General features: G+C 34.2%; 1 protein-coding gene across 1 annotated transcript in view; it reads left to right on the top strand.

The window, feature by feature from the left end:
• The window catches only part of LOC128233998 (glycerol-3-phosphate dehydrogenase [NAD(+)], cytoplasmic-like), a 33826-nt gene extending 14290 nt beyond the window's left edge, over positions 1-19536 (top strand). Inside the window, exons 7-9 of the mRNA XM_052947914.1 lie at positions 2037-2146; positions 12545-12651; positions 14664-19536. Of these exons, the coding sequence (XP_052803874.1) occupies positions 2037-2146; positions 12545-12651; positions 14664-14760 (314 nt within the window). The 3' untranslated portion in view covers positions 14761-19536. The remainder of the gene's footprint in view (positions 1-2036; positions 2147-12544; positions 12652-14663) is intronic.

The following is a 19536-nucleotide window of genomic DNA, read 5'->3' as shown; positions in this document are numbered from 1 at the left end:
TACTCTCGATAATCTAGACGCTTGCATCTGACACTGTTCTGTATTGAATTGACTCTGATCAGAGCGGCTGACTGATCGAGGCTAAGAAGGTTTCCGTTACCACATGCAAGCGTTTATTTGTCATATAGCTGTGTCTGCACTGCCGTCTGCATTTAAAAGTTATTTTAAACGAGAAATTGGCCGCAGTTTGTCGGGATTCGCTTTATATACGCTGTCAGTAAGAATCATGGGTGCTATATACAACGATATTTTTAATCTACAGTATGGTAATGATCATGGATAATTAGCGATCCCTGCATTCATCGAAATATATTTTAATACGTGAAATTGGCCCTAGTTCATTAAAATAAACGTGAGATACGCTGTCAATAACATACATGAATGTTTATTGCAATGATCTTACTAGTCTGCGAAGTGCTACACAGCCTGACAAATATTTGCTATTCAAGTGTGAATCTATGAATGATCATGCCTTTAGACTGACCTTGCTCGTTTTTATAGACATTTAGAAGACCACAGTTCTTTGGCCAGTAGACATCATAATAGTTTTAAACTTGTGCAAAAAAAGTCACTTATTTCGCGTTTTCACCCATGGATTGATGAAGATTGTTCAGACATAGCTGAATTGCATGCTCACTGATGCAAGTAGATTTTTTTAAAGAGAGTTAAACTCTTAAAATGGCACTGAATGTTATGAGTTCAAGTTGTTCAATAAATGTTTAAAGCCTCCCTCTCACGGATTGAACAATTCGACAACTTTTTTACTTTTGTCTTGGAACGGGCCAATTTTGGCAAAAATCCATGAAAACCAATTATTTAAGACTGCTGGCAAAAAGATAGTTCACATATATTTATATTTAAGATCAAAAATTGGGGTTTTATGCATTTCTATTTAACCGTTAATAAACCATAAAACATAAATTTTCGAACATAAATATAAAAATCAGCCATCTGATCTTTTGTTGACAATCTTTTATCGTTGGTTTGCAGATATTTACGTCAAAAGTTGATCTATCTCTGTTCTCAGACAAAAAATGAACTAAGTTGTTAAAATAGTATCTATGAGAGTGTAGCTTTAAAAAATGTTCAGAAAGTAAGTTTTTGTTCAGAGAGTAAAACTTTTTTTAATGTGATATTTGATTATATTTACCTTAAGCATGCATTTATCCACCAATTACGAAAATTGGTATTGTATACGGAGATCAACCGGCACCAAGACATGCTGGCTGATCAGGGTCCACACTGTTCTATGCACAGATAGTAGATAAGCCTTTAAGTTTCCAAGTAGCAAATACAAATAGCCTAGACCCTGATCATGCCAGCTGATTCTTGTCTACAGTGTTCACAGAGGCCAACAGTATTCAGCATGCTAAAGGTTAATCATGTTGTTCAATAAATGTCTAAGAAGTTCAGAAAGTGAAAGGTTTTGTTTTTGAGAATAAAACCCTTTGAAAATGACATTTGATGTTATTTAACAAGTTGTTTAATAAATGTTAAAAATGGCAAATAAGTTATTTCACTGAAATGTTTCGTTGTAATAACTGTGAACTACTACTACTACTACTACTACTACTACTACTACTACTACCACCACCACCACCACCACCACCACCACCACCACCACCACCACTGCTTGCCATTAACTGTATGACTGTTTAAAAGGTCGGAAGTGTTTCCAAAACAAACGTGAACTAACATGGGATTTAAATGAGTTTTAGAATTATTTCACTGATTAAATTACATATTACACTGAAAAGCATGAAAGTAACAGTAAATTTGTTGAAATACAGGAAAATTGTGGAAATCTTTACATTATGGAAATCTTTACACAAAAATTGGTTAAAAGTGTAACTTAAGTACAATTATTAAAAAAAAAACCAACAGATAATTTGTAAAAAGTCACATGTATTTTCAGTACAATTATCATTAACATCAGGTTAAAAGTTACGGTAACTTAAGTACAATTATTAAAAGAAATATACAGATAATTTGTTAAAAGTTACATGTTTATTCAATGAAATTATAATTCACATCAGGTTGTAAGGAGGAGACATTTTTTGAGAGCTGTGGAGTTGCTGACTTGGTGGCCACGTGTCACGGTGGACGGAACAGGCTCCTAGGGGAAACTGTGGTCAAGTCGGATAAGGTATGCAATGTTTTGTCGATTTTTATATGAGATTCAAAGAATGCATTTCACAAGTTTGTCTCACTGAGGAGTCTGCTTGTTAGTTGTACAAAATGTATGGTTGTCTGCATTGAAATTCCAATTTTGCTTTTGAATATTCTCAAACAGTGCAACTAGTTGTTATTTTCGACCCTTGCTGCTCCTGAAAAAATAAAGTATGTTTTTAATAAACACTGCCCTCATAACATTTAGCAAATTTAAAATATAGCATTCATGAATATGTTGATTGGTTTGTTGCATAAAAGGTTTAAAAACAATGTTAGTATTTTCCCCTTTTGCCGAAACAACGCTTATTTTCCCCGCCACAATACCCGTAAAAGTGGAATAAAACACTGGCCACACCAAGAATGGTAGACAAATACATCGCTTGACAGCCGAAATAAAGTGGCGTACAGTCAGCAATGTCTTTGTTTTCAATTTGTCTTTCAAAAGAAAATAACAAAAACATACCTTTTATTGTGTCAAGTTTCCAATGGTTGTACCCACATGTGGTGTTCTCATATTTCTTGCTCTCCCACATTGGATATTCATATTATTATATATTGTTGATAGTATTGTGCAAAAACAGACTTGCAGACAACATTACTTTGATGTTATGATCGTGAAATCATTTGGCATGTCAGCAAGGTCATTTTTGCTGGATGATGCTTGTATGTAGTTATTTTTACAGTTTGAGCAATGAAAGATTAACAATGTAAGGATGACTCGGTCATAGCTGTCAATATTTTTCTGATATCAAAAATTAAAACATAGCAAGGATTGTATCAGGCTGTGATAATTGATAGTTGCCAATTGCTAGCAATATTAAAATGCCCAACGATTGGAATAGGGAATGATAAATGATAATTGTCAATAGTATGCATTATTAAAACATCCTGCAAAGATTGAATTGATATGAGTGAACAAATATATGTACTGAAATAACAAAAATAACAATATATGCCACAAGTTGTACAAAATGAAAACATATTTTTTGTTTGTAGAAAATATTTTTATAAATCATGAGAAAGAGTGAGCTTGCCTTTCAATAAAAAAAACTTCCTTAGCTTAATTCTTTTAATTGAAGTATTATCACCAGCTTTGGCTTTTGCAAATGCACTTTGGTTATATTTACATAATCTATTATTTTTTAGGAGCATGTTGCAGCTTAAAATGTACGTTGTATTTTCATGTTCGATTGAAGGCAGTGGTAAGAACAGCTTTTGTTTTGCATTTTCTTCTTCCTAATACCTCAGAAACTTGCTTGCTTGCTGTGCGTTTTCTTTCCCTCCTAATAACTCACATACCTGCTTTCTTTCTGTGCACTCTATTAAATGCATTTGACATCAGTGGAGCTGAGTAGAATGTATATTGACAAATGCACCACTTACAGACAATGAAAACATGCCACTTACAGACAATGAAAACATGCCACTTACAGACAATGGAAATGCACCACTTACAGACAATGGAAATGCACCACTTACAGACAATGAAAATGTGCCACTTACATACAATGAAAACATGCCACTTACAGACAATTGAAATGCACCACTTACAGACAATAGAAATGCACCACTTAGAGACAATTAGTGATGTTCCGATGATCGATTATAATCGAAAATCGATTGGTTGGGCCTGAAATTGGCGACAATCGATAGAATTAAGTTATAATCGATTATCGAAAAAAAAAAAAAAAAAAAATCAAAAATATTTAGTAAGTGTTCAGATGTTATCTTTAACAAAATGGCTGATGAACTATTTTTTATACAACAACACTTAATAACTTCAATCATAGACATAAGGTATATGCATATAAAAATTAAGAGTTTAATACTGTACATGAATAAAACTACAACTCAGGTACTATCTAGTATTTTAAAAACCGATTGTACTATCGATAATCGGTTACTTGAGTGGAACCGATCATCGATAGTAAAATTGCAACCGATTCTCAACACTACAGACAATGGAAATGCACCACTTACAGACAATTAAAACATGACACTTACAGACAATGGAAATGCACCACTTTCAGACAATTGAAATGCACCACTTACCGAAAATGAAAATATTTGTTCATTATGTAGTGTTTTATGCTTGTTTATTGTCTTTAACAACTAAACCCATTCGCCGAAAAGAAGAGTCATCGTTTATTGTTTCTTTTACAAGAAATGAAGTTTATGGGACGTTTATGCTTATACCAAATTATAAATGCTTTTAGATTATTCAAACATGATATGCCAGATCCCTGATTTTTAGCTCTACTGGCCAAAGGCCAGAAGATCTTATGCGATGGTAATGTGTATGTAGTATGTGCATCCGTGCGTTCGTGCATCTGTAAACAATTGCTTGCGAACACGATACAGTCTTCAGTTTTGATTGTATCTCGATGAAACTTGTACAGTATCTAGATATCCATTGGAGCTGGGTTCCTTTCGAAAACCAGCCAGATTCGCCCATGCATGCCTAGATTATGGCCCTTGATAGTATAAAAAAATGCTATTGTGTAAACAATTGGTTGTGAACACGATACAGTCTTCAGTTTTGATTGTATCTCATTGAAACTTGTACAGTATCTAGATATCCATTAGAGCTCGGTTCCTTTCGAAAACCAGCAAGATCCGCCCATGAATGCCTAGATTATGGGCCATGAAAGTTTTAAAGAAATGCTTTCTATTTTTAGCCAGGTCTGCATGAGCGAATTCTATTTTTAGCCAAGTTTACATGTACATGTAAATTCAAGTCTAAAGTTAAGGGAGACAATTTGCAAGTCTAGGATTTTTATGCCCCCGAAGGTGGGCATATTAAAATCGCACCGTCTGTCCGTCTGTCCGTCCCTTGTATGGACAGATTTTAAAATAACTTGCCACATGTGTTCCACATACCAAGACGACGTGTGGCGTGCAAGACTTGTGTCCCTACCTCAAAGGTCAAGTTCACACTTAGTGTTTATTCACAATGGAGTGCTGCATATAAGGACATAGAGTATAGGTTGTCGTGTCCGGGCTGTAACTTTCTCTTGTAAGGACAGATTTTAAAATAACTTGCCACATGTGTACCACATACCAAGACGACGTGTCGCGTGCAAGACCCGTGTCCCTACCTCAAAGGTCAAGGTCACACTTAGTGTTTATTCACAATAGAGTGCTGCATATAAGGACATAGAGTATAGGTTGTCGTGTCTGGGCTGTATCTTTCTCTTGTATGGACAGATTTGAAAATAACTTGCCACATGTGTTCCACATACCAAGACGACGTGTCGCCTGCAAGACCCATGTCCCTACCTCAAATGTCAAGGTCACACTTAGTGTTTATTCACAATGGAGTGCTGCATATAAGGACATAGAGTATAGGTTGTCGTGTCCGGGCTGTAACTTTCTCTTGTAAGGACAGATTTTAAAATAACTTGCCACATGTGTTCCACGTACCAAGACGACGTGTCGCGTGCAAGACCCGTGTCCCTACCTCACAGGTCAAGGTCACACTTAGTGTTTATTCACAATGGAGTGCTGCATATAAGGACATAGAGTATAGGTTGTCGTGTCCGAGCTGTAAGTTTCTCTTGTATGGACAGATTTTAAAATAACTTGCCACATGTGTTCCACATACTAAGACGACATGTCACGTGCAAGACCCGTGTCCCTACCTCAAAGGTCAAGGTCACACTTAGTGTTTATTTACAATGGAGTGCTGCATATAAGGACATAGAGTATAGGTTGTCGTGTCTGGGCTGTAACTTTCCCTTGTATGGACAGATTTTAAAATAACTTGCCACATGTGTTCCACATACCAAGATGACGTGTCGCCTGCAAGACGCGTGTCCCTACCTCAAAGGTCAAGGTCACACTTAGTGTTTATTCACAATGGAGTGCTGCATATAAGGACATAGAGTATAGGTTGTCGTGTCTGGGCTGTAACTTTCCCTTGTATGGACAGATTTTAAAATAACTTGCCACATGTGTTCAACATACCAAGACGACGTGTCGCGTGCAAGACCCGTGTCCCTACCTCAAAGGTCAAGGTCACACTTAGTGTTTATTCACAATGGAGTGCTGCATATAAGGACATAGAGTATAGGTTGTCGTGTCAGGGCTGTTACTTTCCCTTGTATGGACAGATTTTAAAATCACTTGCTACATGTTTTCCACATACGAAGACGACGTGTCGTGTGCAAGACCCATGTCCCTACCTCTAAGGTGAAAGATACACTAAGTGTTTATTCACAAGGGAATTCTGAATATAAGGACATAACAGTGTAGGTTGTCAAGTATGGGTGGTATTTTTTTATGTTCAGAGGCAATTTAAAATAACTTGCCATATGTATTTGACACGTAAAGGCAAGATAAACTTTTCATGTACTGACCTTGTTCGTAGGTCAATGTCACATTCGGGGGTATTCGTCACATACTGTGACAGCTCTTGTTGCTTTTTGCTTCTGCAGTTGATTTTGTGAATTACTCTGCCTTGTTCTTGTTGAAAGCCCAAAGGCCATTTTTAGCTCCACTGGCCGAAGGCCATGGAGCTTATGATGTCACAGATTGTCCGTCGTGAGTGCGTGCGTGCGTGCGTGCGTGCGTAAACTTTTACTTTAAACGACATCTCCTCTGAAACTGATAAGCGGATTTTGACAAAACTTCACAGGAATGTTCCTTTGGTGGTCCTTTACCAAAATTGCTCAAATGGTTCCGGTCCATTGCACAATATGGCCGCCAGAGCTAAAAAGAGCAAAATCTTTAAACGACATCTCCTCTGAAACGGTTCGGCAGATTTTGATGAAACTTGACAGTAATGTTCCTTGGGTGGTCCTTTATTAAAATTGCTCAAATGGTTCTGGTCCATTGCACAATATGGCCGCTACAGCTAAAAATAGCAAAATCTTTAAACGACATCTCCTCTGAAACGGATAGGCAGATTTTGATGAAACTTGACAGAATTGTTCCTTGGGTGGTCCTTAACCAAAATTGCTCAAATGGTTCTGGTCCGCTGCACAACATGGCTGCCAGGGCAAAAAAATAGAAAAACCTTTAAAGAACATCTTCTCAGAAACCGATGATCAGATTTTGATGAAACTTAACAGAAATGTTCCTTGGATGGTCCTTTATCAAATTTGCTTCAATGGTTTCGGTCCACTGCACAAGATGGCCCCCAGAGGTAAAAATAGAAAAACCTTTAAACGACTTCTCCTCAGAAACCGATGATCGTATTGCAATGAAACTTGACAGAAATGTTACTTGGGTAGTCCTTAACCAAAATAGCCCAAACAGTTCTGGTCTGCTGCACAACATGGGCACCAGAGCTAAGAATAGAAAAAAACGTTAAACTACATCTTCTCAGAAACCGATTATCAGATTTTGATGAAACTTTACATAAATGTTCATTGGGATGCCCTTTAACCAAAATTGCCCAAATGGTTCCGGTCCGCTGCACAATATGGCTGCGAGAGTTAAAAGTAGAAAAACCTTTAAGGACTTCTCGTCCGCAGTCTTCACGAAAAACATTTTAACCTACTAGCCAGTTGGACTAGCATAATGGCATATTTTACTAGTCCGAATGACAATCTAGTAGTCCGACTATTTTGCCACATTATAAAACTGTATGCTTGAGGTAAATACCTATTTCAATTGAGCAGCTTGCAGTTTGAGTAAACATTTCTTTATTATGATGCTCATGCAGTGATAGGGAGTGACATCCTTCTGTTGGGAATAGTGCTCCTTGTTTTTCAGAACCTATGGGTACTATGTAAAAACAAAAGGCATCTTGCTTGAATAGACTGTAATAATATCAACATGGTTAGAAAAGAAATGCCATGCTTTAATAGCTTTGATTACATTTTACTACTGAATTACCTCCCTTTAATAGAAAAAAAAAATGTCTTAATTTTTCACGTATAGCATCTTTAAATAATTTTTAAACAATAATAAAATAATTTTTAAACAATAATAATTTATGAGTAAACATATAAGCATAAAGTTCTCACAAAAAGATCAATTTAAAAACCTTACTCCTTTACTCAAATTGCCCAAATCATTTCGATCCACTGCACAACATGGCAGCCAGAGCTATTAAAGTAAAATTTTTTTTTAAATAACTTCTCCTCAAAAATTGATGATTGTATTTCTATGAAACTTGACGAAAATGTTCGTTAGGTGGTCTTTGCTTGAACCTTTTGGCCAGTGGAGCACAGGCACTGATGTGCCTCTTGTTTAGCTTTAAGTTCTGTAGTTTGAGCATTCATCTTAACAAAATTGGTTGTGAATGTTTAAGTTATGCACCTGGTGTCATAACTGGCCACACCCAGGGTTCACAGGTTTGGTAAACATAAATCTGGAAAGGTTTGAAGATCTTTTTGTGTGTTTGTGCATCCATCTCAGCACAATTGATTGTGAATGTTTGTTCAAATTGATCAATGTTGTCCTAGGATGCCCCTGACTTTGACCTTTTGACCAACTTTTTTTAACTTTTAAAACTACAGAAATTTTTACTATGAGTACAGTTCTGAAAGCTTTTTTTTTTTGTCAGATGACTTTTACTTGGCACATATTAAAATAGTTCATGCATCTAATCTGCTTACAATACTTTCTGGGCTCAGATGTTGAACGTGCTACGTTTTCAGGTAACCCAAACACAAAACATAAACTATATGTCTGTTGCCTTTTACCCATACATACATGCTCTGGATTGATATGACCACAAAAGCCATGCCAGTAGAGCATAGGCCCTTTTGGGCCTCTTGTTATGATTTGCTACTGCCATGATAGATTTGACATTCAGGTGCACTAAACACACAATTTTCACTTGGTATATGTTGATACATATTACAATGAACTTTCATTGACTGTGAGTAAAGTTATGATTTTAAATGATGTCGCATAACTAACTCATGATTTTAAGTAATGTCACAGAACTAACTCATGATTTTAAGTGATGTCACATAACTAACTCATGATTTTAAGTGATGTCACATAACTAACTCATGATTTTAAGTGATGTCACATAACTAACTCATGATTTTAAGTGATGTCACATAACTAACTATGATTTTAAGTGATTTCACAGTTCTAACTCATGATTTTAAGTGATTTCACATAGCTAACTCATGATTTTAAGTGATTTCACAGTTCTAACTCATGATTTTAAGTAATGTCACATATCTAACTCATGATTTTAAGTGATGTCACATAGCTAACTCATGATTTTAAGTGATGTCACATAACTAACTCATGATTTTAAGTGATGTCACATAGCTAACTCATGATTTTAAGTGATTTCACAGTTCTAACTCATGATTTTAAGTAATGTCACATATCTAACTCATGATTTTAAGTGATGTCACATATCTAACTCATGATTTTAAGTGATGTCACATATCTAACTCATGATTTTAAGTAATGTCACATATCTAACTCATGATTTTCAGTGATGTCATACTCCTGATTCATGATTTTAAGTGATGTCACTTAACTAACTCCTGATTTTAAGTGGTGTCTTTAAATCTTTTAATTCGTTAGATCTGCCACTTGCATGAACATTTCAAATGTAACATCAATAATTGGAAGTTTTGTAGAGTATTCAACATATTTGGATGTCAAAAACTACCAATTGAAATAAAATAGTTTTCTGTTCATTTTGATTCATTGAAATGTTGAGCTTTAATTTATAGAGTTTCTGGTTGTGAATGTTTAAGTTATGCACCTGGTGTCATAACTGGCCACACCCAGGGTTCACAGGTTTGGTAAACATAAATCTGGAAAGGTTTGAAGATCTTTTTGTGTGTTTGTGCATCCATCTCAGCACAATTGATTGTGAATGTTTGTTCAAATTGATCAATGTTGTCCTAGGATGCCCCTGACTTTGACCTTTTGACCAACTTTTTTTAACTTTTAAAACTACAGAAATTTTTACTATGAGTACAGTTCTGAAAGCTTTTTTTTTGTCAGATGACTTTTACTTGGCACATATTAAAATAGTTCATGCATCTAATCTGCTTACAATACTTTCTGGGCTCAGATGTTGAACGTGCTACGTTTTCAGGTAACCCAAACACAAAACATAAACTATATGTCTGTTGCCTTTTACCCATACATACATGCTCTGGATTGATATGACCACAAAAGCCATGCCAGTAGAGCATAGGCCCTTTTGGGCCTCTTGTTATGATTTGCTACTGCCATGATAGATTTGACATTCAGGTGCACTAAACACACAATTTTCACTTGGTATATGTTGATACATATTACAATGAACTTTCATTGACTGTGAGTAAAGTTATGATTTTAAATGATGTCGCATAACTAACTCATGATTTTAAGTGATGTCACAGAACTAACTCATGATTTTAAGTGATGTCACATAACTAACTCATGATTTTAAGTGATGTCACATAACTAACTCATGATTTTGAGTGATGTCACATAACTAACTCATGATTTTAAGTGATGTAACATAACTAACTCATGATTTTAAGTAATGTCACATAACTAACTATGATTTTAAGTGATTTCACAGTTCTAACTCATGATTTTAAGTGATGTCACATAGCTAACTCATGATTTTAAGTAATGTCACATATCTAACTCATGATTTTAAGTAATGTCACATATCTAACTCATGATTTTAAGTAATGTCACATATCTAACTCATGATTTTAAGTGATGTCACATATCTAACTCATGATTTTAAGTGATGTCACATATCTAACTCATAATTTTAAGTAATGTCACATATCTAACTCATGATTTTCAGTGATGTCATACTCCTGATTCATGATTTTAAGTGATGTCACTTAACGAACTCCTGATTTTAAGTGGTGTCTTTAAATCTTTTAATTCGTTAGATCTGCCACTTGCATGAACATTTCAAATGTAACATCAATAATTGGAAGTTTTGTAGAGTATTCAACATATTTGGATGTCAAAAACTGCCAACTGAAATAAAATAGTTTTCTGTTCATTTTGATTCATTGAAATGTTGAGCTTTAATTTATAGAGTTTCTGTATGATAATTTTTTCCAACTCAAAGTAACAGAAAGGCAATGTTATTCCTCATCATAGAGGTCAAGTCTTATGATAAGCCCAGGAGCCTATTTTGGTAAAGGATTGTAATCGTAATTTCAAAAATCTTACATCTGTAGGAACGGCCGAGATATGATTTGTTTCAATTCTCTTCTTTGTGTTTATCTTTAATGCTGTCTTAATTAAGTTCAGTTCACACAAATCTATGGCAAAGTAATGAAAATATGACAATGTTTATATTTATGACTAGAGTATAAGATCGTCTAAGATCATTATTGAAATGATCTCCAGGCCCCAATTTCTCGAAACTACTTAAGAGTAACAAGCTTTTAAAGTAGCTTATTTTATTAAGCCAATTTTCTTACTTAATCAGGTTTTTACTAAATAAAACATAGCTTATGTTGCTTAGCATAAAGATTGAAGTTCAAGAACCGTTAACTTAAAGAATGTAAACATTGCACAAATTATACCAAAACAGAAATAGTGAGCTTAGCTTAATCCTGTTATAAGGGACTTAAGGCCCCAAAATCTCGAAACTTCTAAAGTCCCTTAAAACAGGATTAAGCTAAGCTCACTATTTTTACTTTTCTATAATTTGCTTAATATTTACTTCTTTAAAAGTTTTTACATTTTAAATAGGATTTAATTTATCTTTATGATAATCACAATTAACTTTTAATTTATCAGAATCTAATAAGGTATTTTTACTCATTGAAATAAGCTACTTAAGCCTTATAAGCTTAATAAGTATTTCGAGAAATTGGGGCAAGATGTTTCGAGAAATTGGGCCAGAGGTATATAAATGACATACTGTTATAGCATACTTTATCATCTACTGTTTTATCTGTACCATTATTTAAATGAATAGATGTATATTCATAATGTATATGGCGAAAATAGATTTCCTTTGATATATTCTTGCAAAGTAAGTACATTTACAGTACTATAAGCTTTAAGTGCTACTAACTTAGCTTACTTCTTACTCAGTTGTGCTTTTTTAATTTCATTGCTTAAAATTTAATTCTCAAACCTGCCCATATTGTTATACGTTATGATATTGACATCTTCATAAAAATGCTACAACCATTCACCTTATACTTTCACATTGTATTACAATTTCTGCCATTTCTGCCAAAATGTGCGTTTGGGGAGCATCCATCACTTCCAGCAATACTCCAATTCCCTCAAATGAAAAGCACAAAACTGTCAAAATAATATGTGAAAAACATACTGAATAGCAATTTATACACGCTATGTCATCATGGCTAGTCAATAATTAAGTGGAAAAGATCAAAACACATTACCAGGGTATACAGTATGTGATAAAAATGGCTGCAAATTACAAGCAATTATTTTATCTTTTCAGACTATACGACAGCTAGAGAAGGAGATATTGCGGGGTCAGAGTTTCCAGGGGCCCCTCGTTGCCAAGGACATATTTAAAGTGCTTAGCCAGAAAAACATGCTAGAAAGGTTAGAACAATGTTATCTTTCTTTAATTAATAAGGTGCATGGGTTTTTTAGCCATTTTGATGGCAGATATTCGGCTATATCACGCCTCCAACATAAATGATGCAACGCCATTGGTTCAGAACTGGTCTCGCGGTGACCCCAAATTTTTTCATATTGGGTCACCAAATTTATATCGTACCAAAATCACTTCTATTTCCTGATTTCAATGAATATTCTGATGTATAAATCAAACATTTAAACATGTAAACAGTTTGTCGATATGATAAAAATACGTTACAGGGTTAGTAGGTGACCCAATATGGGAAATACGGGATGTAGGAAACCATATTCGGGTTCAAACTGCACTCTCACCCGATATGGTTTCCTTTGCCCCGTATATCTCATATCTTGTCAGCTACTAATCCCGTAACTAATAACGTCCACAAGCCAAAAGGAATGTTTTTTCCCCAATTGTTGAATAAAATTTCTCAATCAGAAATTCTGAAAATATAATAAAACAATCAATTGAAAAAGTTCTGCTATGAAAACTAGTTTATTGTTGTTGAATTTATAATAGCCCACAGATAAAGGGTTTAAAAGAGTATTCGAGAAGGTTTGGTGAAAGTCAATTAAAATTGATGAATCGATTATTGCTTATGTTGGGTGCCCATTGCTAATTTTTCTGTTATATAGGATCATCACGCGATTTCTAGCAGAACCATAGCTATGTTTATACTCTTTATTACAACAGCATGTACTACGTTAATGCATTAAAAAAAGATGAAAAGTATACATTCGTGTAGCAAGCCTCGACATCTCCAAATATCTGAATTTTTAACAAATATTTTTATGCCCTCTTTTGAAAAAAGTGGGGTATATTGTTTTGCACATGTCGGTCGGTCGGTCGGTCGGTCGGTCTGTCTGTCTGTCGGTCGGTCGGTCGGAATACCAAATGGTTTCCGATCAATAACTTGAGAACGCTTTGACCGAGGGACCTCATACTTGGTATGTGTATTGGTCATCACCAGCAGATGAACCCTATTGATTTTGAGGTCAGTGGGTCAAAGGTCAAGGTCAGTGTGACCTTTACATGAAAAACGGTTTCCGATCAATAACTTGAGAACGCTTTGACCCAGGAACCTCATACTTGGTAGGTGTATTGGTCATGACCAGCAGATGAACCCTATTGATTTTGAGGTCAGTGGGTCAAAGGTCAAGGTCAGTGTGACCTTAACATGAAAAACGGTTTCCGATCAATAACTTGAGAACGCTTTGACCCAGGGACCTCATACTAGGTAGGCTTATTGGTCATGACCAGCAGATGAACCCTATTGATTTTGAGGTCAGTGGGTCAAAGGTCAAGGTCAGTGTGACCTTTACATGAAAAACGGTTTCCGATCAATAACTTGAGAACGCTTTGACCCAGGAACCTCATACTTGGTAGGTGTATTGGTCATGACCAGCAGATGAACCCTATTGATTTTGAGGTCAAAGGTCAAGGTCAGTGTGACCTTAACATGAAAAACGGTTTCCGATCAATAACATGGTCATGACCAGCAGATGAACCCTATTGATTTTGAGGTCAGTGGGTCAAAGGTCAAGGTCAGTGTGACTGTAAGCTGAAAAAAGGTTTTCTGATTGTCCATATTTTATTTTCTTATATAGTAGACAGTAGAAATTTATATGTCACTAAATGCATGAGTTTAAGTATCAGTTTTCAGTGAACATCTAGTTTAATTATGCCCCCCTTCGAAGCAGAGGGGTTATATAATTGCTTTGCACATGTCGGTCGGTCTGTTGGAAGACCAAAGCTTGTCCGAGTGATAACTCAACAATTCCCGGACCTATGGTCATCAAACTTGACATGAAGATTAGGTATGACCAGTAGATGACCTGCCTCATATGCATCCAATGACAAATCAGCTGTCATTTCAGTCCATGCATATTTCATTCAATTGTCCAAATATTTCTGGCAACTTGGCGCTCAGGGGGCATAATGTTTGACAAACATCTCTTGTTATTTTTTATTTCAGGTTCCCATTGTTTACGGCAATTTACAGAATCTGTGTACGAGAAATGGATCCCAAGGATTTCATTAACTGTCTACGACACCATCCCGAACATTTATAGAGGACTACCCTAGAGGATTATTGTTTGTTTGTCATGTAGTGTTTGTGTTTTGTGCCATTTGTTGAAAAATTCAAAGTGTTTTGTTTTGGATTTTTGACAAGACATTTTGACTAAGGAATTTTCCCCAACAAAGATTGTCGCATTTATTAAGTTCCGGGTATGTTTCTTATGTTTCTTATTAATTATGTTCTTAGAATTTAAGATTTTTTGGAAAGTACATGTTATTATAATATCGAACTTCCACAAGTTTTGAAGGTTATAGATATAATACAATATCTACATATACTAGATAAGATAATTATTTGATTATGGATGTAAAACTGAATATCATAATATTGACCTTTTTTTGTACATAGAAGCAAGGAAAATGTATTGCATGGTACAACATAACATCTTAATAATTTGTACGTCTTCTTAGACATGTTAAAGTAATTTCATGGTTTTGTTAATTTTTTGTTGATGTTTTTTTCTTAAGAAGATAAAAATAATACTGATAGTCATCAAAGGGCTTTAAGAGTTAAAATAATTGTTATCGCATTAAACAATGCTTAAAAAAGAAGCCAGATTTGTAAATTTTGAAATTTTACATTTTTTTTAACTTTTATGTACATGTTTATCATTTTAATATGGTGGTATCGTTTTGTTGGTTCTGTTTACTGGTTGAGAATGTGTGAATTCAATGACCAAAATATGTTGTAGACAATGCTTTAATGTATTAAAGGACTTAACTCTCTCTCGTCTTTTCATGCTGCCTCGATTAACGAGAGAGATCACAATGGCAAAACCCATCAAAAAATCCAGATTTAAAAAAAGCCATATTTGTAAAAATATTTTGGTCTTAAGTTTTACATATATTTTCTCTGCTCGTAGAATATTTTTATATAGTACCTATTCCATGGTTGGATTTTTAATTCAAATAATAATAAATTTGCATAGATATTCCCTATTTATGGCCGAATAACTTACTTTTTCGTTGTTTTTTTTGTATGTTCTATTAAGAATCTCTGTATTACTTTGTGCATATTATAAATTTATAACTATTATATACTATTATACATGTAGTAACTATTTATGATTTTACATGTCTTTAAATGGGAATTACTGGTAATGTCTTTTTGTGTAGTTTATGTGCACTAGAAAATTTTATATGGTTTGAACAGATATGTAAATTATAAGTTTATGGTTTATTTCATTATCAGAATAGTCCATGATTAATTATAGACATTCAGTATTGATCAGACCATTTTTCTGAAACATTAAACTAATATATGTGGCTTAATCCACTGAAATTTAGAGGTTCATTTTTTAACATTGGGTGTTTTATAAGCATGTATGGGTTTCAAAGAAACATAGTTGAGGTATAATGATTCCCTCTGTATCATTTTCAGCATTATTGTCGGAATTCGAAGACTGAAAATGAAACTTTGTTCCCATATTGCCCAAAACAATATTAGTCTAGCAAGGCACTCAACTCTGCATAACTATTTTTCTGGTTTTAATAAATTGTTGAGTTATGCCCCTTGTTTGACTGAAAATGACAGACAGACTTTGACCATGGCACTCTTGTAACAAATGTGATGTAATATTAATGCCATAGTTGAAACTGTGTAGTATTAGCTTTGCTATTTTTAAGGCAACTACAAATACATTGATTCTTAGATTATAAACCAAACATTTCTGCTGATAAAATCAGCCTTCAATAAGAACTGTGCAGAATCATTAACAATTTCTTTTTCACCTCTTAGCAGACTTTGGTACCCCATCATACTTGGTTTCCCGGTCTGCTGAAGTATTATCTGAGTCAGTTATAACATATCTTAATTCTTAATGCCTATGGATGGTTTTTGTAAGAGACTTTTTAAACTATTAAATCACAGACCATCTGGGGATCCCATTGTGTGGAAACGTAAGAGTGTATATAGTAAATACTAAATGGTTTTCATGAAAATTGATAAGGACCAGCATTCTCAATAGATGGTTTGGTTAAGAAGCTTTTGCAGAAAACATACAACAGTAGGAAATGTGTTTTTGATTATGTGTACCAGTAATGTGTTATATAGTATAGATTTAAAAAAAAAATCACAATAATTTACATACAAAAGTAGTAGAACGAAATATATCTGTGTGTGTCTTTTTTATGTCGGATGTGTTATGCATATTCAAAATTTGAAAAAAAATTAAACAGCATCACCATTATGAACACATTGGTTGGTGTTTTTTTTATATTTCTTGAATTATATTGCTTAAGTGCTAAGAGTTTGGTGCATTTGATTTTCTGTGCAAATATGAATAAATATATCTTCTTTTTGAATATATTGTCATTTTTATGGCATTCTATTTCAGGTAGATTATTTTATTGTTTGTTTTTGTTTCAACAATGTGTACTTTTGTATTGTTTGTTTATTATGATGTTTTGTTCGTGCTTGTTTATTTTGTTTTATATTACATTTTTGTTGCAATGTGTTTTTTGATTGATTTTACACCAGTTATTAATTTTCAAGGCTTATGGGTACTTTTATCCTTATATAAGTCTAAGAAATTGTGTAGTGAATTTATAGTTTAAAAATCTATTTTTCACAGCATTTTTATTTAAGCACTCTAGGTCCTTAAAGGAACTAGACGCCAGATGGTTCAATTTCAAGAAAGAAAGAAAATTGTCAGAAATTTACATGAAATTGATATTGTGTTTAAAGCTTTGAATCTTACATATTGATGTATCACATCACGTACAACACATACGTCTTTTGCAGTTTTTGTGCTTTTTGTCCAATGCAAATTTTACTGGGTTTGTCTACCACCTAAATCCCAGTGTTTAACAATAGCGTTGGTATATTTATCTGTACTCATCAATAGACTTTCACATGCTAAATATACATACTTATGGCTTCCCGTAAGAACAAACTTTGCACGGAAGCAAAATACTGCTGCGAAATAAGGAAGACACAGAGCACGGCAGATCAACAGCGTAGATGAAATTGTTCAATTGAAACTTTTGAAAGAGGTTCAACTTGTTGAAAATGACAGCAGGTAGCTAAGACTCTTATTGACTGTTTAGTGTATGAATCGATCATATGATTTGCAAGGTGTTTGGGAAAAACATTCTGCACTTTATAAACTGGGAAACCATTGTGCGCTATTTTAAAATGCGAAAACTCAGCTGAGACAGTGTTTATTTTTTTAATTATGTAAAATGATGTATTATCAGTCTCGTAATAGCTCGCATTGACATATCCAGGCTTGTTTTGAGGAAATACTGTATTTGCAGAGTTTTGGACCATAATGGTGTCTAGTCCTTTTAAGTGGTAAATTAATTGTACATGTGTCAAAAAATTATGGGGCAAAGTTAACAACCGAATCATCACTTAGTCTATTAGTTCGATAGTATTGATATTCCGAAAAAATAATGTATATTAATTTTTATAACATAATTAAAATACCACATATTGCTAAAAACACCTCTACAAAAGAGATTTTTTCGATGAACATTAACTTTAAAACTGTTGTACAATTAATATTTCTATTTATAATTATGTTTTTGTCAGGTATCAGATGTATACACAGACATGTGAATTTGTATGCCTGGTGGCCACATAAGACTTTGTTATCATTTGAAAGAGTTTTATGGCAAACAAATGGCATAATACAATTGAATATTTTTTTTACAAATAAGCTTATTTGGCCTTGAAAGATTGCATAATAGGCCATTTTATGTTCGGTTAAAGTGTAAATAAAGAACAAAAATATAAACTGTGATGACCTTATTTCAATTTTATTTTAGTCTTATATTACATATTAATAACCAGCTAGATGGAACCAAAGTTATTATGTTACCAGACCAAATGATACCACACTTAATGATATCAAACTTCATGATACCAATGTTATATGAGCCACCAGTCATAGATCCAATCATCGTCGGCAACCACGATACTTTCTTCCGTTACACTCCATACATACCTTGGGACAATTGACTGACGAAATCTCGTTTTAATGAATATACATGAGGCAGGAGAGAAAACTCTTCTTCCAATGAATACGCATGTAACACTCAAATATTGTTCAATAGCTTTACAGTGTCCTCCGTGGCTGTGTGGTCTTGACTACTGCCTAATATTATTGTACTGAGAAGGCGGACCCGGTTCATCTCCGTCAATCGGCAGAATATTCTTCAACCTTAAAGCATCTGGCCCCAATTTCTCGAAACTTCTTAAGTCCCTAATAACAGGATTAAGCTAATCTCACCATTTTTGTTGTTCTTTAAAATGTGTTATATTAACTTCTTCAAGAATTTTTAGAAATTATGTAGGAATAATCTGTATGATTATCAGAATAAACCATTTTTCATTGATCAAAACCCATTTTCAGAATGCATTTTGGCTAATTGAAATAAGCGACTTAAGCCTGTTGAGCTTAAGAAGTTTCGAGAAATTGGGGCCTGGTACTTTGAGGAACCAATGAAACTGCCTCATTAATTATTAATGATTATGAGACTTTCCTAGCCAAATTGCCCACGGTAAACAACGAAGCATAGCATACTGTGTATCGGGGGTATCCGACGATGATATACAATGATTGGTGAGATTACTAAATTAATCATGTTTCTGATACCTTTAAGACACATAGATGATAGATTGTGCAGATTGTGATCCAATATAAAAATGACAGGCACAACTGTTTTTCAAAGCCTGAATCTGTTTTTGTTATGTTTGTATATGTATAGTTATTTTTTATCTACCACCCCTGTTTTATTCATAAACTCATTTGATAAAAAACGCA

This window comes from Mya arenaria, chromosome 5 (assembly GCF_026914265.1).
Source record: "Mya arenaria isolate MELC-2E11 chromosome 5, ASM2691426v1".
Lineage (NCBI taxonomy): Eukaryota > Metazoa > Mollusca > Bivalvia > Myida > Myidae > Mya > Mya arenaria.
Note: the sequence above shows the minus strand (reverse complement) of the source record. Positions and strands in the feature narration are given on the sequence as shown.